This window comes from Coloeus monedula (assembly GCF_965178545.1).
Source record: "Coloeus monedula genome assembly, chromosome: 7".
NCBI classification, from domain to species: domain Eukaryota; kingdom Metazoa; phylum Chordata; class Aves; order Passeriformes; family Corvidae; genus Coloeus; species Coloeus monedula.
The window spans coordinates 40,084,240-40,112,098 of NC_138787.1; the positions used below are offsets into that span (position 1 = coordinate 40,084,240).

The 27,859-nt window shown below is 46.8% G+C and overlaps 1 protein-coding gene across 4 annotated transcripts in view; it reads right to left on the minus strand.

The window, feature by feature from the left end:
- Positions 1 to 27,859, minus strand: part of ACVR1 (activin A receptor type 1) — a 48,353-nt gene that overhangs the window by 14,647 nt on the left and 5,847 nt on the right. For 2 of the 4 annotated variants that reach the window (XM_082285335.1, XM_082285336.1), the window contains 5 exons: positions 16,920 to 17,188; positions 4,789 to 4,862; positions 3,936 to 4,202; positions 3,233 to 3,450; positions 319 to 418 (listed from right to left, as the gene is read on the minus strand). In XM_082285335.1, coding sequence (XP_082141461.1) covers positions 319 to 418; positions 3,233 to 3,450; positions 3,936 to 4,202; positions 4,789 to 4,840 — 637 coding nt within the window. In that variant the 5' untranslated portion in view covers positions 4,841 to 4,862; positions 16,920 to 17,188. The remainder of the gene's footprint in view (positions 1 to 318; positions 419 to 3,232; positions 3,451 to 3,935; positions 4,203 to 4,788; positions 4,863 to 16,919; positions 17,189 to 27,859) is intronic. The other 2 variants (XM_082285337.1, XM_082285334.1) reach the window with 1 other exon arrangement.

A 27,859-nucleotide genomic window follows, 5' to 3' on the forward strand; every position in this document is an offset into this window, starting at 1 on the left:
TGAGTTAAATCTTCTCGGGACTTACAGGAAGCTGTTAACCCACCCCAAATTCAAGTCACCAAAGCAGCAGCACAGAACATATTCTAGCCCTTTTTCTTATTAAAATCAATCATTCTCATGCCTTCCTCACCTCTTCAGTGCCAGGACCGTATTTTGGCTCAATGTCAATGCCTCCAGGTACCTTTGACCCAAATGCTTCCTAAACTCAGATGCAACACTACTCAATTAATAATAAAAATACGCTGAAGAAAAATCTAATGAATCCTTAAAATTAACACTAAAGCCCTACAAAAAACTAAACACCCAGAAGACACTGACCTACACATTCCACAAGGGTAATCTGGCGAGCCACCGTTCTTTGCACCAAGAAAGGAAGTCCAGAGCCACTTCCAGATGTGCAGGAATGGTCCAACAAATCCTGTTCAGAAGGAAACGCAGAAGTTTAGAACCCATGAGAAACCCCATTTTTCCCTGTTTACAAAGGACAGGTTAGGTTAAAGCTTGGGGGTATCTCTGTGGCTCTGGGGATGCCATTTGGTCACTCGGGGTCAAAGAGCATTTGTTTAGTAAGTCATTATTTGTTTAGTAAGTGGAATAGGACAACAGATGTCTGTGAACTGGAAGCCCAGTCCTGGCCTACAGGCTATCCTCTGTCCTAAGATTCTACCCTTTTTCAGCACTTCACTCTTCTTTCACTTACCTTATGTCCTCTCCGTTCTCTTTCTGGTACCTCTTTCAAACAAATAAGGTTAGTATCAGCTGTTCTCTCCCAAAAGTTTCTGTATCTGGCAATAATCTCAGCACCTCAAAAATAACTAAACTTCCTTTGATTTCTGTACTTGAAACCTTCATCCCTATGCAGGTGGGCAGGCCCTGGGAACACTAGGGCTGGAGCAAGCGAGCACCCCAAAACTGAGCCCTTCTGGGAGGGCTGGGCCAGCAGATGGGTGTGCACAGCCACCCAAGCCCCCTTCACCCACGCTGAGCCTGGATTTATGGAACCACGGATCCCTCAGAGCAGAGCTGCAGCAGAGCAGGAGGCTCTGCAGGGGGCTGCAGCCATCCTCCCTGTCCTGCTCCTGCAAGCCCCACTTGGCTTCTGACATGGCAACCACTGGCACACCGCTGCTTACCTGCACCTAGGGCCACTTGGGATGCACTCTGAGGCAGGTACATGGGAGACTTTGGGCCAGACTATTCAAGCTTAGTGCAGGTATTTACCTACACAAGATCTGGCATTGACATTCCAGAAAAACTTCTGTAACAAATCTTTCTTAAAAGCTTTGTCACTTTCTGGTATTTTTAGCACACAGAATGCAGACTTTGCTTAAGAACGCTTATAATAAACATGAGTGAGATCCTGATTGAATGTTAAAATCCCATTAGCCTTGTAAAATGCTAATGCCAGCTACTTTTACAGCCAGGACTTTTGTATTAGTTCAAAGCATTAACAACTATTCCTGTACTTTTTCTTTACCAAGGAAAATAGGATAAAAAAGCCTAAGTATAATCAACTTTCTATTATTTCCAGAAAACTGCATTGCTGGCCTTGAATCAGAAAGCAGCAGCAGAAATCTCATCTCTTCTAACAACCTTTTAATGAGTGCTCAAAAAAAAAAAATCTAGGAGTGACAGAGACTACCTTACTTTTTAACATGAACTGGGGGCTCATTTTCCTTCCTGCTTGCAACAGAGGCAAAAAAAAGAAACAAAAACAAAAAACCACCCCCAAACTTATCTACAGCAACTGTAAAAACAAGATTTGAAGAGGACAGAGCTCCTTCCATGCCCACTAAGCAGCTTAGGGTTTTAAGCACTTGCTACACTGCAGAGACTAATCCTAAATGTAAACTTATCTAATGTGTGACAAAACCAGTGACTTAAAACACAATGGAGAAGAAAAATCTGGGATCTAAAAGACTTGCTGTTTAGGTGAACGTTTAGGCACAGAAACTACCATTTACTTTTTGTGCATCAGCCACACTCAGAGGCAGAGCAGCGGCGCTGGCACCATCGCTGAGGGTCTGACAGCTCCACCAGACCAAGCAAGCCCTCACAGCTCCCAACTCCTCCCAGCTCTTTGAAACAGAATTTTGATTTATTCTTTGTGGTTTTATCACCATTTCCAAGTAACACTAAATAACTAGAAGTACAAAAGGTTTGCAAATGGCTTGAAATGATCTTGCACAGGTAAGACAGAAGAGCTGATAAAAGCCGCAAGTCAGTGCTCAAGGACAGGTCATCAGTTGCACACATGCCTGGGCCATGGTGAATACATCAAGACTGGCTGTTTTAAACCAGTAACACAGAGTCAAGCCTTGTGGGCTGATTACACAGAGCCAAAGGCATCAAAAAAAAGGAAAAAAAGTATCAATGGACATAGGCCACTCTTCAACCCTGCAGTGAAAGCACATTATGGTCGGACAGCACCAAAACAGAAAATGTTTTCCAGCCTCTTAATGTTGGGGACATTTTATCTCAGCAATGCAAGGAGAAGAAAACTCTGCACTGCTTCAGAAACAAACACTCCATCTGCATGAAGCTTTACTTGCTCTGCTCAGATAAAGTGAGGGACAGCTGCTGGGACATTTGTGCTCTGACCTAAGGGAAGGGGGAAGGGACAGACAGCCTGCAGAAAGGGAACACTTTCCAGCCCATTATATTTTCCAGAGACCGTGTGAGCAAGAGCTTATTTTGAAAGCTGAGCTTTGAGTAAGCACTGCACATTTCTTAGAACTCCCACTGCTCTTCTATCAACAAAATGTCACTGATATCCCAGTCATCCCAGAGTCCTGCTACCAGGATCATGGCAGTCAGGTCTGAGGGTTTTAAACGTCAAAATTATCTGTATTTTCTTTCTTTCTCACCTAGCATCACATCTTTTCCAACCCTTCAGGCATCAAACATGCAGCACAGTTCTTCACCTCTCCCATTACTGCAGCCCACCCAACAATCAGGCACACTCTGTCTTGATGTGCTGAAATTGTTTCCAGAACATGAACAGTTTAGAGGAATTCTCCAGGTCAAAGGACCTACACTTGCCAAACCCATCTTTTGGTTAAAATTCATTAATACTACAGTTTTGGGAGCACAGAAATGGCACCACTCAAGTCCTGAGGCCAAGGGGCATCCCCTGGCAGCAAAAGGTCCTCTTAGTGATGTGGCCACATGGAAGGAAGAGAGGGGAGTTTGGAAGTGAGGAAAGCTCACACCCTGCACACGGGTCACTTACTGCCAACGTGCTGTCCCCCACGTTCGAGGCGATGAGCCCCTCGATTGTGCCGTACTCTGCATCCCTGGAATTGAGCCTCTCCATGTGGTTTTTCTGTATTCTCCGTATGATCAGCACAGCTACTGCAGAAAAAACTATCAACACTACCACAGGAGCTAGGATAACGATGATTAGTGTTTCCATGCTGTAACCTGCAGCTTCTCCTTGAAAGGTTTGCCCTTGGAAAAGAGGGGGAAGGGAAAAAGTGTGAAAAAAGAGAAAACAATAAATTTGCAGGTTCCCAGAGAAAGTCTTTAAACCCATTAGCACTGACACCAACCCTTACCTCGGTACCCACCCAGCCTGCCAGAAAGGCCTTGCACAGCCAGGTGTGAGCACACACCTGGCACGGAGGATGCGCTCCCTGTGGAACAGCACAACCCCCACCTGCACTGAGCCACTTCCCACAGGCAGTACCTCCACCCTGACCCCAACCACACACTGCAACCCCCTCACTACCCCAGCCACAGGGACCAGTCAATCCATGGGCATCAGATGTGTGCCAGCAGGCTCCGGGGGGCGGGGACCAGGGCACCAAGGGTGTCCTGCACCCACAAAACCCTTCCTTCAGCCAGCACTGGAGCCATCTCTCTCCAACCACAGCAGATCAAAGCCAAGCCCCTATTCTTCCTCAAAATGCACTGCCGATTAATTAAGCTGCCACCTTTGGAAGAGGGCAGCTGCGCAGTGATGTTCATGTTGCACAGGTGTCCCTGGCAGCACTCCACAGCCTGGTTGGGGGACGGAGGCGTTTTGCACGTCATTTTCCGCTGTTCGTAGACCTGGAAGCAGCCTTTCTGGTAAACCTTAGTCCCGTCATTAATGCTCAGGGAAGCAAAGCATCGCTGGCCTTGGCACCGATCCCCATTCCCACAGGACATGCCTTCACACACACATTCATAGGGGACCATCTTGAGCTTCAGTTCATCATCTGTAAAAGGGAAGAGTTGAGGAAAAAACATCATCCCATCATCCCAGTCTTAATAGCTTCAGTTAGAGGTAACGAAATCATTAGATAATAAAATCTGCTTAAGGGAAGAGATATTGTTTTCAGATAGTGCTGAAGAACCACTAACTAGGAGGTAACAATTCTAATTCAGCTATTTCAGCATGACAAAGACATACCACAGCAGACACAAAAGACCTCGATCAAGTAAGTTAAAATTTAAAACTGAGAAAACCAAGTTACTCCCTTGTTACAAGTTACAAGCCTTTATTCAATGTTTTCCAAAGGCTGTTTGGGAAGTAGTGAGTAAACATCTTTCAGGAGCTCATCTCTCAAAACATCCAAGAGATCTTCAAATGCACCATTCCTGCCTTTCCATGGCAGTGGAAATACTACTCCCCTTTTCCTGAGGCAAACAGTAAACACACTGCATGTCAGAAAAGCTTCACGTGCATGAAGCTGTGTAAACCAGTTATGGGAGTCACTTTCCAAACCCAATGCCCTTCCTGGAGCAATCAGGGAAGAGTTAGCAAACACCCCACTGAAAACTCTGACCCCACACAACACTCACCTTGCCAGCTCGGAGATGGGAATGCCATCACCATCAGTACAGGGAGAATCATAACTCCATCAACCACCCTGCAGCTGCAGAAAGGAGAGACATGAGAGCTCTGTATGCTTCCACTGCTGTCTACAAATGCAACCACCCCAAAATCAGCGTTTAGCAATGTCTTTCATCAATTCTTTACACAAAACACAGCCCAAGGTTGACTGGTCTCCTTTTTAACTGTGTCTTGTAATTTCCTTCACTTACAAAATTCAAGCATTTACTGCAACTTCTTTTTAGAGTCACAGAGACATCACATGCAACTACTGTGTAGATAGAGAAGCTTGTAGTAGGAAAATATGAATCCTCCTAGTAGCAAGCAGGAATATAATACAGATGATACATTCTTTGAACCAGTTATTAAAAAGTTAAATTATTATGAAATTAGAAGATGGTATGTAAAACTGTATTATCAGGCCTTTGAGGGGAAACAGAAAATACCTCCACCAGAAAACTCAGAATAACTTCCATTAACCAGCAAAAACCATTGCTGGATGCCAAGAAAAAGACTGAGATGTATTTAAGGAAGATGCTGCTCTCTGAAGAGTAATTTCCCAGTTTAAATTGCTTCTCCAAGGATTTTCCTTTCAATAGGCCAAGTCCATTTCCCTGCTGCTGAAGACAGGTAACTACACCTTGTGCAACAGTTCAGGCTGATTCCAGCATAAAGCAGAGGCACATGCTCCCTCTAAAACAGGAAATGAAGGAGTGAATTCGCCTTTTGATTTCCAATCTCTGCCATGATACTTGTTTTTTACAAGAAAATAACAGACCACTCTTTACCACTTTTTACTGTGAAACAAGGCTTCTGAAAAGAAACTTTTCTGCAGTTTCTTAAACTAAGTTCTCTCAGGATTTAACCCAACACAGGGCTAGTGACTCACAATGGTTTGTCTGTCCTGTGCTGCTCAGCTCCTCCAGAGACTCTCTGGCCTAGTCGCATGCCACAAAATTCCAGTCAAAAGCAGCAGCAAGCAGTAGGTGCAAACCAAAGTTCCTCTCCTTGACAAGGCACTGAGCCATTACCATGCTCCTTACGTGCAAGTATTTGTCTTCGTTTCTCAGATTTAATTCTAGCGAAGGAGATGAAAATTGAAAATAAATCTGATATTTCCATTTTCCTTTCAGATCTCTTCTTGTGCCTTTTCAAATCATTAGCACTTTTTAAGTGCTCAGTGATGAAAGCCAAGCCATTACCTCTGAATTTATTTCCTGACGTGGATTTGTTTTCAGTAATTGATTCATCACTAGTTAAAATTATCATAAATTTCTGACCCCAAGCATGCACTTTTGGCCTTCACAGAAAGGCCCAGGCAGCGCTGACCACCTCACCTCCCAGAGCAACACTCTCCTTTCCAAACACCCATTCCCCAAGGAACCTTCTCTTATTTGTCCTTGATACACCCCAAGGCATCCTTAACACATGCCAATATTTAACCTTCAACAATCATGCTGGAAACACTATCAAATAAAGTTAAACAGCATGAGCAGGGAGCAATCCATACAGGGCCTTTAAAGCAGAGGAGAGCTATCCCGAAGAACCACTAGCGGCTCAATGCTCCAGGTCAGCTCAAAGGGGTGCGCTGCTCCAAGGCAGGGTGGTGTCGGCCCCCTCCGCACGCTGCCCTCGGCATAACAGCCCCGAGCAGCCCCTTCCTGGCCCTGGGCTGCCAACTCAGCAAGCCTGGACAAAGGTGGCTCCTGGGACCTGCGCTCTTTCTTTCCACACACTGACAGTTCAAAGACCCAAAGCCACCCCAGGCGCTGCATGGATGGGAGCGGGGGGAGCGCTCCAGCGACCCCAGCAGGGACAGGTCCCCCAGGAGAGCCCTTCAGACAGCAGGGACACCCAGCTCGAGGAAAAGGCGCTTTAAAAAGGCAAAAGCTGAGTTTAACATTGCTGGGCAGGTTCAGAGGTTAACCAGCAGCACCAGCAGCTGCTCGGGCACAGCCAGCTCCTCCGCAGGTAACTCAGGGCTGCAGCCTTGGGGCCCAGTTCAAACCAGCATGGGTTGTTTGGTGCTGGTGGGAGGCGTCGCACCTCCGCGCCATGCGGGGCGGCCCTGAGACCCCACACGCCACGACCTCCCTCACCAGGGCATCCGCCCTTGGCGTTCCAGCCCTTCTCCTGCCAGAGCCGGCTGAGGGAGAGCACGAGGGCCCTGCAGCGAGCCCAGCGCCGCTCTCCCAGGAAAGGAGGCCGAGCACACGAACGGGCAGCTGGCTACAGTGCCGGGACTGGAGATACAGGAAGCACACAACCGTCCAAACACTGGGAAAACTCTGCAGTTGCATGTACTTATCTGGTGTCTTTTCAAGCAGTTTGAGTTCCCGAAAATAAAGAAAACAAATATACACAAGTATGTTCGTACACACAAGCCCCTGCCCTGTATTTCTCAGAGGGAGGATGAGGATGAGGATGGAAGTCAGACCCATGCCCCCACAAAGAGGCAAACAAAACATACTGGACTTTTAACAGATTTTATGCATTCCACAGCATGCATGGTCCTCCCAAGGAAAAAGCCCGATACTTCAATTTAAACCCTGCTTCTATGAAACTGTTCTTGCAGCCATTCATTTTCCAAAAAGCCTCAAGGAATACCTTGTCTGCTGTTGCTGAGAAGAGCTTGTGCACAGCTGTGCACAGAAGACCTATAACACACCCACCCACGCGTCCTCAGCGCCAGCCCAAAGCCTGCACCACGTCCCTGCGGGCCAGGACACTCTGGGGCTTTGGCAGGGGCTCACAGCCCTCAGCACGGCCCAGCCACACCACCTCAACTGGGCCAGCTGCGGTGGGAGACTGGAGGAGGGAAGGAGCTGGGAGGGAGACTCTGACCCTTACAAAATACTAATTTTCCCTCAAAAAGTTATTTGAGAACATGAGTTCAAAGGTGTTGTTCCCACTGCTTAAAAAAAATTACTTCTTCAAAGCAATTAATGCACATAGATAAGCACCAAAGTCTGGTTCTAGCGACATCGGCAAGCACACTCCTTCCAGTTACTGCTTGTTTAGAGAGAAAGAAAATACACATTTTAATGTAAGGAACAAAACATTCTTTAATAAATCCCCACAGAAAATTCCTATGGATTTAAAGGTCCATGAGATATCCAGTTACTATCTAGTGTTTGAATTCACAAGAACTTTTTTCCCAAAGGAAGTGTTGGGATTAAACCCAGATAAATAAAGAGGAATTAACAAGCAACCAGCAAAAAATACACAAAAGGTATTTTCCTTTCTAAACAAAAGGATGTTTGCTGTTTGACTGGAGCTGCTGGCCGTGCCCTATGGAACCGCAGCACAGCGGCAAGAGCCACTAGAGGGCATTGGGAACATGGGCAGGGATCCCAGCGCTCAGCACACAGGGATCAGCGATCCCAGGGCTCCAGGACACGCTCCACACACAGCGATGCAGGGATCCCAGGGATCCGTGTGCCGTGTGCCACACTCCATACCCACAGAGACAGGGATCCCAGCATCCCATGCCATACTCCATATGCAGCAGTACTGGGTACCATAGGGCCGGACACTGTGTCTGAGCTTCAGCCACATACAGGGAAAAGTGGATCATTTGAGTTTAACCTCCTCCTGCTAAAGCACATTATCATTGGAAAACCAGAACTTGCTATCGATGGAAAAGTCTCTTTCAAAGTGGCAGCTCCCAGATTTCTAAACAAACCTGCCATGTGGTGCAGGCAAAGAAGGGACCCTGGCTCCTGGGCAAGCCAGCATCTGCACTGAGGCCAGCTTTGGATTCTGAAGGAGTCCCTTAAACTGGCTTTGGAAGCCCAAATGAGCAATAAGCCAAGCACAAGACAGATGTAACACTTGGTGAAGACACCCAACATAGCACAGACACACAACTGGCTTAGGCAACAGAGTCGATAGAATCCTTATGGTTTGTAGTCATAAAGTCCCAAGACTGCAAAATCCACCCTGAAACCCCAATGCCTGTTCCACTTTCACAGCTAATGTTGCTCTCTCTTTTCTTCCTAAGAAAACTGTCTGTGTCCTGCCAAATTGCTCCTGTATGGTCTCACAGCAATGTGGGGTGAAGTTCTGTACTGGGACTGTCGGGACAGCAGCAGCAAAAAGCCACAGGGGAGAGAAGAACCAGTTCAGACAACCCGAAACACCACAAGGACCCCCACAGGCACCGGCTGTTGGGAAATGGCCCTTAGTCCCCAGTGCCACCACTGAGCACAGACCGCACCAGAGTGAGCCCATTAGTGCAGAACCTTCAGGTTGCATTTCATCTCCATATGACACAGACATGGGAACACGAACCATGAGAGCAGCTCAGACTTTCCGGATGAGATCAGAAGCACCCAGATATCACTGACAGTCCCAGTGGCCCCCTGCCAAGAGCCCAAGGGCTGTACATATTTTGCATGTACCTCACCAGATTCCTATCAAAAGAAAACATCCATAATACTGGATCACAGTTGTGCTATCCACAACAGCCACACACAAGCTGAATTCATCAACAGCTGTGTCTTCAGAAGGAGAAATGTGCATTTAAAAGCAGTAATTCACAGCTTGCTCTTTAATTGAAGCTCACACAAAGGCGATGCAACCCCACAAAGGCATTCCTTTCATCGGAGAGCAACAACCTTGGGCAGTCCTTTCTTATGATCTAAACTTGGTTGCCAGAATTCAGAAGATGGAAGTCAGCCACCAACTCCATTTGGTACCCACCTGCAAATGCACAAGGCACACATCCACATATCACAGCGCCAAAAATGTGCCAAAGTGCCACCCAGAAAGACCAAATGTCTCAGATTCAAGTGACTGCAAACACGGAGAGAGCGAAGGATGGGATACTGGCTCTTCTGTCCTTGCATACAAAGCAAAATCACAGCACTGCTGACTAAGAATAAAACCACCACACGGAAGGCAACTACACAGTGTAAAGTGTCCTGGACATTTCTCCTGGTCAGTAACTCTGACAGGTTCACAAAGCGCCAACCCCTGGGTTCTTATAAGGAAGAGGTAGCAAAGCACGAGCGTCACATATAAAAATAAACCCCTGCTCGCTCTCCCTCCTGGCACATACAAGTACGGGTCCATGTGCCGCCCGTGCTGGAGCCCACAGCTCCAGCTGACACACCAACTGCAGGAATGGCCTGGCATGGGACAAGAGGCTCACAGTGACAGAGTGGGGGGAACAGACACATGACAACACAGGACAACACAACCACTTATCCCAGAAAGAAAAAAGCCTTTACTAGACAAAGGAGTGAGCCAGAAGCAGCATCAACCCCTTCCTGAGCAGTGTGGGGAAGGCACAATCACACACAGCCTCTCCTTTAACAGAGGGGAGGGCAGGGGCTCTCATGCAACCCCTGGGGAACAAGCAGACCAGCTGAAGGCCCAGCATGCACAAGTAGCACAGAAAACACCAAAAGTAATTAGACAGCTTCCCCATGCAGGGCAACTGGGGAGCAGGGGGACTTCTGAACTTGTATATGGGCTGGAGCCAATGGTCTATTCAACCAGACAGAGTGCTGAGTCCCAAACTGGGGTCACCCCAGGCAGTGCTCCATGCTGGGCCAGAGCAGCTGGAAACCTGGGAAAGGCCCTGGGAGTGCTGGTGAAAGCAGCTGAACATGAGCCAAGGTGTGCTCAGGTGGGCAAGGCCAAGGGCACCTGGCTTGTATCAGCCATAGTGTGACCAGCAGGACCAGAGCAGTGCCCATCCCCTGTACTGGCTCTGCTGAGGCACCTGCAATCCTGGAGGCAGTTCTGGGACCCGCTCAATGAGAAAGACACTGAGAGGCTGGAGTGTGTCCAGGGAAGGGACCAGAGCTGGGGAAGGAACTGGAGCACCAAGAGTGGCTGAGGGAGCTGGGGGAATCCAGCATGGAGAAAAGGAGGCTCAGGGGGGACCTTCTAGCTCTGCACAACTCCCTGACAGGAGGGGGTAGCCAGGGAGCATTGGGATCTGCTCCCAGGGAACAGGGACAGGACAAGAGGAAATGGCATCAAGATGTGCCAGGGGAGGCTCAGGTTGGATACTGGGGAAAATTCTTTCATGGAAAGGGTTGTCCAGCCTTGGCACAGGCTGCCTGGCACTGTCCAGGGCAGTGGTGGAGTCCCCATCCCTGGAGGGATTTAAAAGCTGTGTGGATGTGGCACATTGGATTAGTGGTGGCCTTGGCAGTGCTGGAAGAATGGTTTGACTTCATGATCTTAGAGGGCTTTTCCAACACAAACCATTCAGTGTTTCCATGTGGGCAGCAGAACCACCCTGTGGCTGCAGGAGACAGAACACAGAAGGCTCTTGCCCCATGGTGGAAGCTCAGGCTGTGCGGAGATATTGCATCAGTACAGGGGTCTTAGGCAACCCACTGACAGATGGCTTACTCAAACAATGAAGCAAGCACAGATACTTTTATATTGATCTGCAACTTCCCAGTACCTTTGAAGCCGCACGTGTATCTTTCCATATCATTTGTTGCCTTGTGGGGTAAATAAATTCACCAGAATGCAACTATCAAGGATTGGCATTGCCCCATGGAACAGCTTTCCCCTGCAGAGCCTGCATACAGCAACATCCCTTAAAAAGCCCTCATTCACAACGTCACTATCTCTGGTTCACTGACCATGCCACTGCTGGGAGCACCTGGAAAGTGAAGTGTGCAATTCCACATGTGCAGAGAAGCAGCACACAATGAACACGTAGGGGTTTGCAGGTCCATGAGCCACTCAAGGGAATGCTCGGGTTCAGGTTTCACCTTACAGGAACGTGCCCGAGGCACTCCACAGGTATCTGCTCAAGACACTTACACATGAATTACTGTGGCTTCTCACGTATCTCACATATAAACAAAGGTGTTATTTTATTATGCTACACATTTCCTTGCTGTACAGGTATTCTTACATGGCACACAGACAGCTCCTACCAGAGGGGAACACTGCATTCTGTAACTACCAGGAAAAATACTCCACTGCACAGCTGCAAAGCTCCTTAGACACTTTCCCTGCCAGACACAAGTCATAACTATAGACAACCTTGAATACCACTCTGCCAAGGCCATTCTAGACGCCCACAAAGTGAGGAAAATCCCCATCAACATCTGGTGACTTCATCTGTGCTGAGACCTGGGGCTTAGGAGGCAAGCAAAGCACCCCTGCACATCCTGCTGCCAGACATGGCACTTTTCCCCTGGAATGGTTCTCTCTCCAAAGACAGTAGACTCTCACATCTCAACACAGAACTGCCAATGAAGATACAAACTCTATCCAAACAGAACACCTGGATTTATCCAGCAGCTATGAGTAAGTCCCAAAACACAAATATTTTCACCTGAGAGATTATCAGGAATTGCCTGTAAAAGCTGTTTCTGAATAGTTTAGGAAAAAAAGATTAAAATAACCACACAAACCCAAAATGCACACAGTAACAGTGACTTACTTTTAACTTACTCAAAGCCTACCTCTCCAAGCCTTGGCCTGCTTTCCTCCAACCAGCACTACTGCGTTTATTCCAGATGTTATCTGTGCAGTGTGTGATGAAGGAGCTCAGGGAGAAACACAAAACTTGCAGGCATTTCAGGATTGCCCATCACACACTGCTTCTCTTGTATCCGGGTCTGTCCTGACAGGGGGAGAACAAGGAGGATGGGCACAAACACTCAGCCCCACTCCCATGTGCACAGCAAGGGCACAGTCTGGCACGGCACCAGTCAGTGTCACCGGGATTTGGTTCTGCAGCCCCTGGCGACCAGCGCAGGGCACCGCAGAGCCCATCCAGGCGCAGCCCCAGCGCACGGTCACGGCCCGAGCAGCTCCTGCCCCAGCAGCCCCCAGCCCGCAGTGAAACACAGGGCCAGCCCCTGGGGACCCACAGAGCCTGCATCGCCCCTGCTAAACACAGTGCCAGCCCCAAGGAACCCACAGAGCCTGCATCACCCCTCCTAAACACAGTGCCAGCCCCAGGGAACCCACAGAGCCTGCATCGCCCCTCCTAAACACAGTGCCAGCCCCAGGGAACCCACAGAGCCTGCATCGCCCCTCCTAAACACAGTGCCAGCCCCAGGGAACCCACAGAGCCTGCATCACCCCTCCTAAACACAGTGCCAGCCCCAAGGAACCCACAGAGCCTGCATCACCCCCTGCTAAACACAGTGCCAGCCCCCGGGAACCCACCGGGCCTGCATCACCCCCTGCTCTCCAAACAAACATCACTCTGCCGGAGAGCTGCATTATAATCTCAACGAGAAACCGAGACAGTTGAACTCACAGTCTAAATGAGATCACTGACTGCTAATCATTTTCGAATGCTTTTTAGTAACTAGTTAAATATTACACAGCTTGCCTGTTCGGAGTTTCTGCAGAACACTCCAGCCAACCAAAACAAACTTTTTCGAAAACAAATCTTTGGCTTGGCTGTCACCAACAAAAATCCTAATTTTTCCTTTAAAAAGCTGTTTGGGGTTTTTTCCTGATTTTCCCTGTTTTTCTTTACACAAATTTTAAGTACTCATTTCTTTATTCTGGCTTGCAGAGAAGCCTGGGTCTGATAATGTGCACAGCTTTTAGAGACCATCTCTCACTGGGGCAAGCCCTGCTGCAAGGTAACAATGACATCGTCTCCCTACTGTCTCAGTGTGTTTTCACACATGCAGGGACCTAGAGAGGTGCAAATGCTTTTTATTCACGGTCCCTGATGATATCAGGCCAGATCACTCAGAGCCAAACTCTGAGTGAGGTGAAGACGCTGCTGGAAGCTTCCTCTCCAGGTGACCCCTCAGTTGTGTTGATATTTCACTCCAGTGAGGACCCTCATTTGCACATCAATAATCCCAGCGAGATTTTGCAGATTTACCCTGGGTAAATCTGAACCTCCAGAGTTATTTTCACAGAGTCATCACCACAAGAATATTCTACTTCTGTCCTTTAACCCAAGCACCCTGCCCTGAGTGCAGTTTGGGGTATTTTGATAAAAATCAGCCAAAACTTGGTTTTTTTATCAATTTCATTGCATTGGCAGAATAATACAACAGCAGCATGACACAGCAAACGCAGCCACTAGTTAAAATAAAACCATCAAAGCTGGAAATACTATAAATATCTGTATTTGTATTTGTGTACATATATAAATCTATAAACCTGAGGAGGACAGGAGCAGGAGAGGCGCAGAGGAACACAGTACCATGGCAGGGGTACCAAGGAGAGATAGGATAGCCTGGCTTCACACCTCTGGCTCACTGCTCAGGGATTACACTGGGATTAGAGCGGCATTCTTCAGGAGTGATGGGCTGCTACAAAGTCGGAAAGGTTAAGGGACATAGAAAAGTCAGGTGTTCATTCTGCACCCCACTTACAGCTTAACTGCTCCTAGCCTCAGCCAGCCTAAGAAAATCAACCAACATTTACAGAGCAATCGGACTGAGAACAGAAGTTCCTGACACTCCATAAGCACGAGTCATGAAACAGTATTTCCTCTCAGCAGAGCATTTCATTAGCTATTACTCTGGAGTCCAGAAAACTGAATGCAATTAGCAGTCCCAAGAAGAAGGAAACACCCTGCTGCATGAGAAAGTCAAATCTTCAGATATTATACTAAACCACCCCAGAATTTTAGCAGTACTGCTCTACAGTTTGGTCTTGCCTGTTTGGACAGGCCAGAGACACGTTATTCTGTTCTTAAACCCAAGATACAAACAAACCAGGTCCTATTAAGGCCTGGTACTCCACAGCCTCCCATCTCCCACTAGCACTGTGCAAATGGGACACTCAGGAGCAGGGATATACAGAGCCTCATGAAATACAGAAACAACACTGAGGGGCACTCGTTGTTAAGGGGAACACAACCCAAAGCTGACTTCAAGAAAATAGTAAGGTGAAGATCAGTTGAGGCTTTTCTCCATCCTTGAACTATTCAGTGGTATTTCTGTTCTTCCCACATCAGCAACATTAACCTCAGTGCTAACCTCACACCACAGCTTTACCCTGTTCTCTCCCTCCACCATGATCCCCTCTTTTCTGTGCTCCAGCTCCCTCAAAGCATCCTGCAAGCCGACCCCCTTTCTCACCTTAGGCTTCACAAGGTACCACAGCCTCCACCACAGGTGTCTGTTCCTCTCATATCTTACCTGTGGCAGTCTCACCAGTGACACTGATCCATCTAACATTCAAGCCTGTGTGCTAAAACAGCTCGAGACCTTTACAGATCACTTTGTCCTGGCATTCCTCAGTTGCTGCTACAGCTGTGTCTATCAGGCAAACCCTTGTGTCCCTCCTGGTATGGGAGCTCCCCATCACAGTCCTAGCTGATGTCCATCACTGCCTGCTATGCACCCCTCAGTCCCATCATCAGGCACCTTGTCACCTCTCCTAACACCAAATTCATCCCAATTATACACAATTCTGACACTTCTTTCCAGACCTGTTTCAAGTATTCCCTTTCCACCTATTTAGCTGTATGCTGTCAAACTCATGCATCTCACGTGGCCTTGCCAAACCCAACTGTACTTGCAGATCTTCAGAAAACCATTCCACAGACTTTTGGTTTAATTGCTGCTGCAGAAGCCAAAAGCAGCCAGTCTCATCCCTATTTAGCAGCTAAATTCCCAAGGCTGACCTCACATACACTCAGCTGCAGATGTGAAGCACAATGAAAGCTAAAGCTCTCTTTTGGGACCAGTCTGGCTTTGGAGCTCTGAACAGACTGCTCAAGAGCAACACACCTATCCCCAGTTGGGAACAAGGCCACACACATGATTCCAGCGAGCTTACGACATATATCCACTGGCTATTTCCAAGGTCCAACATCTCCGCATAGAGGACCCAGCCATGACTGTGAATGTAACACACTGAGGACAGTGAGTCAAAGATAACCTTCACCAACTGCTCCTGAACACAGGAAGCACACAAATATGCTTTGGGCCAACAGCCCTCCTCATTCATGGGCTGTGATGGAGCAAGAGATCATTCTGAATAGGACACAAGGCAGCACTTGTTCACACAGAGCAGGTGACCATTCCACTCTTTTTCCAACAGCATCAAGCCATTTTCCTCAGAGGAAAACTCAAGTTAAAGGAGTGCATTTACTTCCCACAAATAACCTGCTATACAAACTGTTCCTACAAAGGGTCAAAAAGCACTAAAGCACTGTCAAAGGCATGAGGAAATAAAGTTTGGATACTCTGGATAGTAACTGTCATCAACCTGTCAGCCAGATAATGCTAAAGGAAAGGTTCAACAGTCAGTACAAAAAAGTTTCCATGTCCCTACCACTCACTGCTCCATAGAAATGGAAAGCCAGGTTGGTCAACAGGGCCACATCTGACCTCACAGAAACCTTCAGCATTTTCACTCATCTCCCGGCCATAAGACAGACTCTTCTGGGTTTCATGCTCTAAAACTTTCCACTCAAAAAAAAAAAGCAGCATCAAAACCCTACCCCAGGTTCTCACCAGCATGGCTCTAATTGTGAGTCCTCTGAAGTTAGCAGGAGCACAGCTGCAGAGAGAAAGCAGAAGCTGCCATGTCTGCCTGTGAGCATGCAATTAGGCCAGAAATCATGTTAACTTCAGGTGGACTAGACACTAAGAAAACCACAATAAAATGGACTGAGGCATCCAAGCTTATTCTCAGAAAATAGGCCAGACCGGGCATGAAAACATCTGGGCTTGGCTTGAGTCATGAACCACATGAGCAAGACACCCCACTGCTGCCTGCGGGCCTGAGTGAGGAATGTGAGCAGCACAAAGGTAGGCAGCAGCAGTCTCCCACACCCAGATTCCCCTTCTGCATCTTCCTCCACCAAACATGCAACAGGCCCTTTATTCTGACGTGTCTTGCACAGCCCAGTCCAATGGGATTTCTAAGGACAGTTTTTCTGGAGCATCAGGCAATGCATACACGATCACAGGTGGTCAGCCAGCCAGCTCCAGGCACGTACTCCCACTTCTGAGGCAAAAACAAGGCCAAAAAGGGTTAAACCATTCCAATCCTGGCCTATGCTGACACGCACGTTCCAGCTGGCCAATACTGTACACGCTCCAAGGATCCCTTATTCTGCTACACCAACACAAGGCAGCTCCCCTCCCTCCCACCCACCCAGACCCTCGTTCCAATAACTTACACAAGCTGATGAGGACAAGTTTATCCCAATTCTAAGCAGCAAACAGCCAAGACTTCAGGTAGCAGAAGGATTGCAGCAGCTCAGCTCCTCTGTCCCTCAGATGAGCCAGTGTCAGCACTATTCTCCCTTTCAGCTTTACAGTAGTAAGGGAAGTGAACTGAGCATCCTCACCAGAACTGCTCTCCGAGGCCAGAAAGCCCTGAAGGACTCTATGCCACGGGGGGGAAGACAGGCGTGGGGACAGGCCATTGGCCGGAAACTGCTACTTCCTAGACTCAACAATGAAAAAGGAAAAAAAGGAAAGATTAAGGAGGAAGTCACAGAATTGCAGCGATTAATTAAAAATAATCTGCTCGTACATTTTAGAAATAAGCCTGACAGGAGGAACAGGTATGAGAGAGACACAGGACACAGTATATTTATGTATTTAATATAACACAGAAAATGGACAGACTGTTATACATATAACCTATGGACTAATCCAGGAAATCCCTTTTCTGGCCACCACATGTACTCCTAACATGCATTTCAGCACTCTTACTTCAGAGTGGATTGAGCTTGGTTCCCCTCACTGGAAGGTGCTACCACATATGGCTCCAAGCTGCCCAGAAGAGGCTGAGAACTTGACGCCCACATTTCAGGACGGTGCACATTTGCTATACAACAGGAACAGAGCTTGCAGCTTAGTCTCCTCCAGAAGAAATCCAGCACACGCATGCCCAAACCACGCTGCAACTCACAATAAATGGAGCTCCTGGTGAGGACAAGCTTCAAAAAATCCATTGGTGCTCCAAGACAGAGGCCCAGTGTGGCTAAGAGCCATAGAGCCACCTGACCCCAAAAGCATGTTTGACCGACAGCCCTTCACCTCAGCTCTGCATCCCCCACAGGCAGTTGCTAAGGGCAAGCAGGGCACCAAGAGGGGTGTTGGGGGCATGAAGCAAGGGAGGGTAAGAATTAACTTTTAACAGGAAGAGGGGGGTTGCACACCTGAACCAAGCCCTCTGCCCCCCGCAGAAGTCAACGATCGTGTCACGGTGTGGCCCCAGCCCGGCAGCTGTCGGCTCCCACAGCTGGCACTGGGCACTGCCAATCTGGGACTGCTTTCCAGGGACAGCCGCCCTGGCTCTTCAGCAGTGCATACACCATTAATGAAGGTTTTATCTCTCCCTTTTCCTGTCAGCTCAGATCCAGACAGGCTGACTCTGTTAACATTAAGAATGCTTATTTTTCCCCTATCCATTATCTCCAAGCCAAAACAACATCTGGAACTTCAGCTTGCCATACAAAGAGAGACAGATTATAACTGGAAAAAGCTACACATCAGCTTCCCAAGCTTTGTATGTTTCTGCTTTTATCCAAACTTCCCACATGTACCTTCCAAATCAGCTCCACAGGGAGGAGAAAGAAGAACTGAGTCCTTTGGAGAGACTCCCAAATACAATATAAGGCCCCTTCCATTTCAGAATAACCTCAAATGATTATCAGAAAAATAACAGAAGCAAAACCGATAGGAAAGTTTAGAGTAAGAATTTACCATCTTCTCCTTACACAAAAGAGAGGTGACATACCAGTGACCTAGAAAAGGAAATTAAACAAAGAATATTACTGGTGTGTGTTACTTGATAAAGTAATGGAAGAAAAACCTGGCGCCATTTCAGACTACATAAAGGTCCCACTTTAACAGACAGCTGTCTCCAGTGTCATTTAAGTGTGCTTTTTGCTTAGATCATGGTCAATGAATCATGAAAATCAATACAGATGGAAAACATAAAACCACGCTGCAGACAGGCTCAGCAGTGGAGCATGTACCAACTAGCACCAGCCTCGGCTGGAGAGAGACGTGCCAAATAAACACAGACCAGTTTTTCCAACAACATTTATTTAACTCTTAGTAGTTAATTAACAGAAGTCATGACTACTGGTTATTTTCTAACCAGCCATCCCACTGCAGTTACACACTCCAGGCTCACCACCAAAGCTCTCCTCTCCTCCGCGTGTGCCGCCTCTGCCCCAGCGCCCGGCGCTCCCAGCCTCACCCACAGCTGGCCTCCAGCCCAGCTGCCAGCACAGCTGGGCACTCAGGGACAGCAGGGCCAGGCCATGGTGGCCGAGACGTTCTCCAGAATGGCCCGGCTCCGCTGTCCCAGAGCACCCACCACCCAGCACGTGGAGCTGCCTGCCAAGGCCAGCCCGGGTGCTGGGCCAGCCCTTCCCAAGGCCACGATGCTTCTTGCTAAGCAACAAATGCTCTCAGAGCAGGAATTTTCATTTCCCAGCCCCCCTGGATGAGTTACCCCCCTGCTGATCCCGGGCTGCAGGAAGCTGCCATGCTGCTGCCAATTGGAGTATTATTTTCGGCTGACAATCACATAAAACCAATCTGAATGGCCAAAGCAGAATGAAGTGTATGTTTTCAGGAACAAACAAAACAAGTGTCACAGGTTTCTGTGTCTAGCATCAGAGTTTTAACATAACACAGAGTGGAGCCCAATTAAAAGAGTTCTCGGTGAACGGAATCAGCCATGTTGCAAGTGGAAGAACAGGGAGCCAACCCCCACATTGTACCAATGCTTTGACAGTCTCATAGCAATGACCATCAATTCAAACACACAGCTCATGCCAGCTCCAGCGAAGCAACAGCAGCATAAGCTCAAATGGTAATTTGCTGCTGAATACAGACAAAAACTCTATGCAACACTCAAAAATTAGTCATGTTTTAGCAGATTTTTGCTTTGCACCCAGCTGTTGCTTGTTCACAAGGCACCTACTCACGTATTAGCCATTTCCCCTCTGAAAAGCAGGATTAACTCACAGCAATGGTAGTCAGCAGCAGTGACACTTGGCCCGCCCAGCCCCTGTCTCCGTGGGTCCCCAGCCTACCCTGCAGCAGCCAGATACTCCAAAGGAAGCTGAACACTGCCAGCAAACAAGCAGATCTAAGCTGAATAAATGAATTATCAATGCTTTTAATACATTATTTTTCTGTCAGTTGGCTGAAAAAAACAGGAATTACTAAATCATCTCCAAAACCCCCAGAACTGACTGAATAATATGAACTCACTTGACCGTATGAGCTAGTATAAACAGAAGTCACCCCTACTGATCTGCACAGCCCTTTGTCTGGGAACATACACCACAAACATGGACAAGACTGAGTTTCTTTGTACCAGAGCTTTGGGCTGAACTGTCCCACTGTGGTCTGGCAGCAAGGACTTCCCGTGTGTCCCTCCCACCATTTTCAGGACAGATCATCTAACATTCCTCATGGCTTCCCAGAGCAAGGATAATCACAATCTGGGCTAGCAGAGATTCAAGTTAAAACCAGTGAGCTGTTTGTTGGTCGGGTTAGTTTCTCATGAAGAGATATTTATGCAGTCAAACAAAATCTGCTCTGCCTAGGATTTCCCTGGATTCAAAGAGCAGTGCAGCAGCATTCTCCCAATATCCATTTCATGGACTGTGCAGGAAACCAAAGTGTAGCTACCTACACAAGTTACATGGCAAAACTACTTTAACCAAGAAAAGCTCTTTGATTTCTTCTCTTTTTCTGTTCCCCTTCTTAACACCAAGATCATTTCCACTCACTCCAAGTGCCTCAAAGTGATCATTTGGGGAAGACAAGGGTTGCTGGACACCAGTTAACACTGACCTACTGATACAAACATACTGCTGCAAGAAACCCTACTACTAACAACTGAGCATTAGCCAAGAACTCTGCTAAGAGATGACTCCTCACCCGCAGCTGCTCAGAGGGACACCTGTTTTTGGACCTGCAATTGTACATTAGCTCCTCCAGCAGCAACAAACCCCACATGTCCCTGCAGCACTCTGCTCCCTTGCTCTGGAGTCCTGCCACTGTCCCACCTCCACACAACCAGAGGCAGACAGGCTCCTTTGGCACCACAGGTAAGCCTGGAGCACAAGGCAGGTCTCATCTGCAAACTGCTGGGAACACGAATTCCAAGCAAAGGCTCTGCTCCATGGTCTGTATTTGACCATACCAACACAGCCTCAGTGCCCCTACCTCCAGGTGAGGAGGATAGGGCAGGAGATGTTTGAACAGCTCTGTTGTCAACCATGCAAAGGCCTGAGATGTCACTGCACCATGACAGAGGTACCAGCAGCACAAGCTCAGAGCAGGCAGAACAAGCAAACCCAAAAACACTGAGTTCCCACAGCAGGGCTGCAAAGAAATCAAACAGCTTCAAAATAATTCTGCGGTAAACTTCCCAGGGGCAGAGTTGCCAAACCAGCAATTCTAGGGAGGGCTGGACAAGCCAGAGCTCTCTGCAGGTCTGCACGGCTCCCTGGGAGAAAGCAATCCCTGGCCACCTGAAAATCCAGCCAGGCTGCACAAGCTGCTCCCAGCAAGGAACACCACACTGACCGACTCCAGCACTATATGGAGGATTTTGCTCCACTTGAGCTGGGATGTACTTGGGATAGAAGTTTCTTCAGACTACTACCAGGAAAAAAAATAGCTACAGAAATGCAAAATAAACCCAACTGAGTAATTGTGTGAGCATAATGACTCAAAATTAAAGGTTTTAAACAAACAAAAACAAACTAACAAACAAACAACACAACCCACACATTTGGAATTTTACCTGGTTTTCTGAAATTTTTAAAACAGCATTTTACATTTGTTCAGGTAGAATATTCATTTCAGGTTTTGGTGTGTATTTAAATGCTTCCAAGTTGATCAAGGTGATTTAAGTTAGGAAGTTGAGTACAATTTAAATAACCAATTTTAGATCTGACTTTGTACTTATTTTTGTTCTTTTCTAAGAAAGGTTTAATTGCTGTTGAACACAAATTAATACTAACTAAATAGAGGCTTTAAAGACCATTTCCCTCTCCATCCCTCTACTCCAACACCCAGGAACTCAGGTCCCCATTTCTTATGGAAAAGGATACATTTGTTTTGATTATTCACTCTTACAAATACAATACTTTAAAGTTTATTTTTAATTGGAAAACAGGCTTACAGCAACCTGACTGTGCTAATCATGCAAGAAAAATTATCAACACCTTTTGCCACTAAGGCCCAATTACTAGCCCAAGGACACAGGACCTGCAGCTCCTGAACTGCCCTGGACTAAGCCAGCCAGGTGAGCTTGTCTGGGTGACCTGGGCAGGGGGAGACAAGACCACCCTGCTTCTCAGCTCAGGGATCAGCTTTGCTGCTTTTGGGAGTCCCAGTGCACGGCCCCCACCAGCCCACACACTACTGTGACAGCGTGGAAGATCTGAAACACTCTACAAATCTCTGACATGTTAGACTGGGAGGGAGTGTTCAGTCACCTTTAAACCCTCCTCATGATGCAGCTGGGCTGAGCATTTAACCAACTTTATTTAGCATTTACTGTGGGTTTTTATGAAAAACAAGTAAACAAAAAACACAAATTAAATTAAACCCAAAACAGTTCAGCCATTTAAAGTAATTTTAACTTTAACTTTCATACTCCAGACGCACAACCCCGAAGGTGACGCCTGTTTCTGCAGGACCTTCAGGGCAGGGTCATCTAAGCAATGCAAATCTCATTGCTTCAAATCTTTCCAAAAAGGTCTAAGTTTTAGCTTGCTAGTTCTTAATTCAGAATAAAATCACGTTATTTTTTTGCATGTTCTACATGAAAAATATTTACTATGTTCCTTTACTGTATTTAAACATTTTAAATCACTTTAACAGAGAAGACATGTTCTCTGTGGGCTTTTTGTTTGTTTGTTTTGTAAGAAAGTGGCCTTTCAAGATCAGAGAATCAACAGAATCTCCCTTTAAGATCAGATGCTCAAATATTTCCTTGGTGTCTCAGGAAACTGACCAAATATAGCACCAGAAAAGCCACCTTTGTGCTCAGCTCTAACTCGTACTGGCCATACAAGCCTATTTCCTTTAGCCTTGGTTTGCTTCTTGATACAGTACCTGCTGTGGCCTCTTGACCCATAATTATCTCCCACAAAGAAGGTAACACATCAAGCACTTTCTTCCTTCAGCTGTGGTCCTAAGTACAATTTGGGTAAAACCTGCAAGCTGCACAAAGCAGTCAGCTAACACACTTACAGACATCTTTCAAACAATTGTGACATGCAAGTGTTTTTGGCTTGTCCAACATTCATTTTTTAATTAATATGCCATTATGAGCTCAGGTTCAGAAGAATCCCTCATTCACATATAACCAAACACACCTGTGGGACTGAAACAAGATCAATCATGTCAAAAAAGCCCTAAGATTTTTGGAAGAATATTTCAGAACTTTGAGGAAAAAAACCCCACATTTGGTATTCTTTCCCACTGCTGGCACACCAACCCCTAAGAGACTTCATTTACAGCCTGTGGGTCACTGCTGTTTGTGACTTTGGTGTGGGTTCAATTCCCTTCATGTTCACACTGGCCAGCGTTTCAGAAAGAACCTTTTCTACACACACTCACTTTCTGCTGCCTGAGCCATACTCCTCTGGGGGACCCCAAAGACCCCCCTGAGGAGGGTCCTGGCCAGCACAGCCCAGCAAAGGACTGTGGTCTCCAGCCTCTCCACCCCAGGAGCAGAGCCCTCGTGCTTCCTACCAAGGAAAAGCTGCTAAAAACCACAGTCCCCACCCTGTGAGACATCACATGTGCTACTGAGAACTTCTCAGGCAAGGCCATCCCAAGCCAAACATAGCAATCCTTTGCTGCCACATTTCTCCTGACTTGCCAGCAAGGACCTTACCACAATGCCAGGGCACCACAGCAACCAGTGAGCTGTGGTCACCAGAACAAGGCAGCCCACCCAAGACCTCACTGACATGTTTCCCACTGTTTTATCCATATTCCCAGAACACAAAGTGTGTGCAGAGGCGAACAGCACCAATTACCAGCTGACAAGCAATAACATACTCTGTTAGAGACACTCTGCCACATGCCTGGCCCTTGGCCACTCCCTCTTCTGACAGTGACGCCTGAGTCCCACAAAGCATCCCCGAGCATCCCTCAATAACACCAACCCCCCAGTTACTTGTAATGGGGGCCAAACACTCTCTTGGTTCTCCAGAACTCTCCTTTAGGAGACCCAACAGCAGAGACCACCTTCACTTGCAGCACAGGGGCTCTTCAGCCCGTAAACCCTGCAACCCCAGTGCCAGGGCCACTTTCAGTTCACAAGCACATGAATTCCTACCAGGAGGCAGCCAAAAGCTATGAGTGAGGCTCCTTCCCTCCCCAGAAAAACAAGGGTTTGCCAATTTGTTTTGCTCAGTCTGTGGCACACACAGGCCTGAAGAAGCGCACATGCTCCTCTTTCCAGGTTTCCATCACAGACAGGAAAAACTGTGAATCTCTGTCTTCAAGAAGGGAACCTGTTGATGTTTTCACCCAGGTCTCAAAAGAACCATCAAGTACCAGGAGACAAACACTGCAGTCTTTCCAAAGCTGCCAGGAACAGTCCTCACTATTCCTTGCAGAAGCAGTGCAGGCACTCACAGGAAATTTGCTCCAGCCACAGATGCTGCAGAGCAAGAACAATGACAACAGAACCCCATGCAGAGGAACAGCAGCCTCTGAATTGCACCTACTTCACATCAGACTCAAAACACAAGCAAGCTCTGAAATGCCTTTCTTCTGCCTCCATCTGCCGCTGTGTTGCTGTGCTGTGGCTCTATGGACCCAGCCTTGCGGAACAACTTCCCATTAATTCACCTTTTCCATTTGCTTTAGTCCACTCCCCAGAGCTCCATATACAGTAGATATTTATTTTAAAGCTAAGCCAAAACCATTCAAACACTAACACTTCAGGGTCTTCAATACTCCTGGTTGCACACAGGAGGGCCTCTTTTAGAATAAAGAGCGTCCACTTTGGGAACTAAACCAACATAATTATAATTGGGATGCATGTCAAAGTTTTACAAATCTCCAGACTGGAAATAAATTAGGTTTTACTCCTCACAGATCCTTTGTTACAGAAGGCATAAAAACTGCATTGAAGCCTCAGGAACACCAATTTGTCACCAGAGATCCCAGGAACTGTGTAAGAAAATCGAGCTTCAAAACCCAGTTTGTTGCTGTGGCTCCTCACTGCATGGCATTTTGGCTTTCCTAATGGAGAAACAAGACAAAGTTCCCCCAAAATCCTGGACACTGTTCCACACGGAAGTCCAATACATATTTTCTTTGAATGTCTAACAATGTCCAGGATCAAATCCCAACCAAAAAGTTGAAGTCAAAGACTTTTCCAAAAAAAGTCAAAGTCATTAAAACATGCCACTTTTGCATCAAGCCTGGAAATACCATATTTCTTTCAGACTTCTGATGGTGCTTAGCTTTTTATTTCCATAATTTAGGAACAGTCATATTGATTCACTCATTCTTCAAAATATTACTTGTGTCATAAAGGAAGCAGTATGGAGGGAAGGGAATAAATAGGTTTAGATTTTAGAACAAGTTTTGCAGAACAACCATGCCCAGGTTTGCTTTAGAGGTATGACATGAGTCTTACAAATGTGTAAAATACCTACACAAAGACAGAAAAAACACCCAATTGTTTAGGCAAGCTGGGACATGTTACTCAGATTATTCTCTACTGGAGGCTGATGCAAACATGCCAGGTCCACAAACACACACAGAAATGTCTACGTGGCATTTCTGGCACATTTGTAAAGGCCCAACTGGCAACCAACTAATGTGAGAGAGCAAAAGCCATGCCAAGGAGTCGTTCAAGAATTTAAGAAGTGCACAGGCTCAACAGCAAAAGCCAAGGGCAGGATCCATGAGAACAGACATGGAGGACAGACCAAAGAAGCCACCAGACACCTCCCAGCCACACCTTCGCAGCACACGACGTGGGGATTTGAGGTGGGGGCAACACAGCCCACGTTGCTGAGCAGCCTTTTAGGTGGAGCTTTTTCTTCTATACCAGTGACTTGAAATAACTTGAATGTTTCTTTCTGGGCAGAGACGGGTTCAAATTATGCAATGAAATTGGAGGACAGCCAATACTCAAACGATTCCACCTTCATCCTAACCACAAAGATGTACCTCGGCTCTCACAGACGGGCGTTTGCGAGCTGGTCTGGGCACAACGCGCTGCCCAACTGAGCTAAAGGGCTCTGCCTGAGAGGGGAACGAGACATCAAAGTAAGATCCCGTGCTACCTCTGGCAGGGAGGACAGCTCTCGAATCAAAAGATAAGCAGAGATGGTCCCACACCACATACACACCTAGTCACCCCCAAGGAAAATGGGTGGAGCAAAAAGGTGCTTGCATGGCAATTTTCATCATCATCGCTGCATTTAGACCCACGATCTAGACAGGTTTTGCAACTCAGTCCAAAAATAAAGGTCAAGTGGAATAAATGTTACTTAGATCAATGCTCAGTATGTAAGAATGAATGTCCAGAGAAGAATTTCCTACGTTTTCCAAATATTTATTTTTCTATTGTAATCACAACCACCAAGAGCACCCACCCCCTCCATTCTGTTGTAGGTGTTTTTTAAATTCACAAGGATCAGCACTTTTTTCATGTGCTAAGGGTACATCTCAAATGCTCTTTCTTATCATTTAACTTGAGCCAGTATTTAGAAGTCAAATTAAAAATAGCCTTCTTTTTTTTAAATGCACAACTTATTCTAATTCCATGCCCAAGGAGATAGGAATTAGTTAATTTAACACTCAGACTGGTGCACTACGAGTTGCACATTTTTGTTCTGAGAACAGAAAATAAGGAGTAGCACACAGTGTAATACTACAAGATTAACTGCCATAAACTCCACTGCCAAATCATCCTCCTGATACTGAAATCAGCTGGAATAGTCCTTTTCTTCTCTTTTTTTTTCCACTGGTTCCACTCACATTTATCATCCTGTGCACATACTTTTATATCTTTTTATCTTTTGCGCCAGTTAGTCTTTAAGTTCTATTCAGCAACTTCTGGGGAATGGAAAATTTTTATTCTCTGTGTTGTTTATCACTCCAGCCTGGGATTTACCCAGCCCATGCCATCAAAGTTGATGTTTTAGCAGGCTGCTACCCACAACTGCAGCTGCAGCAGGCAGTTTACTCTCCAGCAGCAGTAAAGGCTGCAATTTAATAGCTTTTAAAAAATAAAAAAAATATTACTCCTTATGAGGTCAAGAAAAGTTTTAATGTGCAATATGGACATGCAGCATGAACATGGCTTTTACCAATAACCAACCTGCAGCATATCACCTATCTTTTCTCTAATATAAGAGTATTATAATGTAATATGATACAATTAATATTCTCTTAAACCAAACCATTATCTTTTCATTTTGTTTTCTCTTTTAAGATTCAGCCTTAAAATTACTTTAATTGTTGCAGTCCTCCCACACAAATACAAGAGGCAAGTTTATTGCAATGGAGAGCCCTAAATAGCACAGTCTGGTTTAGGCTGACTAATACAAACACGCATTTTGTTTAATTTTACATTTGTTCCTAGGGAGATTTCGCTCTCATCTCTTCTACCTCCCATTCCACAGCACCTGACAGTGTAGGATGTCACCCACCCTGGCAGGCTGAGCAGCCCAGGCAGCTCTGGCCCCATGCATGGCAGCTTGGGGGACAGGCTGGCCACTGCTGGTCACCATCCTGCAGAGAAGGGAGGGCAGGCAGGCATGTGGACTGCCAAAAATGTGTGTCTGAGCACGTCCTGGTGTCATGGCAATAGCCAAGAGCAAGCCAGCAGCAAGGAAACCTGCAGGAACTCTCCCTGGAGAGTGGACCACAGCAGGTTCACCAGGCCAAGGCACACCAAATACACAGGGTGCACTCAAGCAAGGCAACAGCCTCCACAAACACACCAAGGCAGCTCACAGTCCCGTGTGTCTGCTCAGCCACTCATACCCTCAGAAATCCCTCCTTAGCACCAGCACAAGAAAAAAACCTGGGAATTAACCCAGGTTAGAAGTAACCTGGCAAAGGCAGACTAAGTTTTAACCAAATG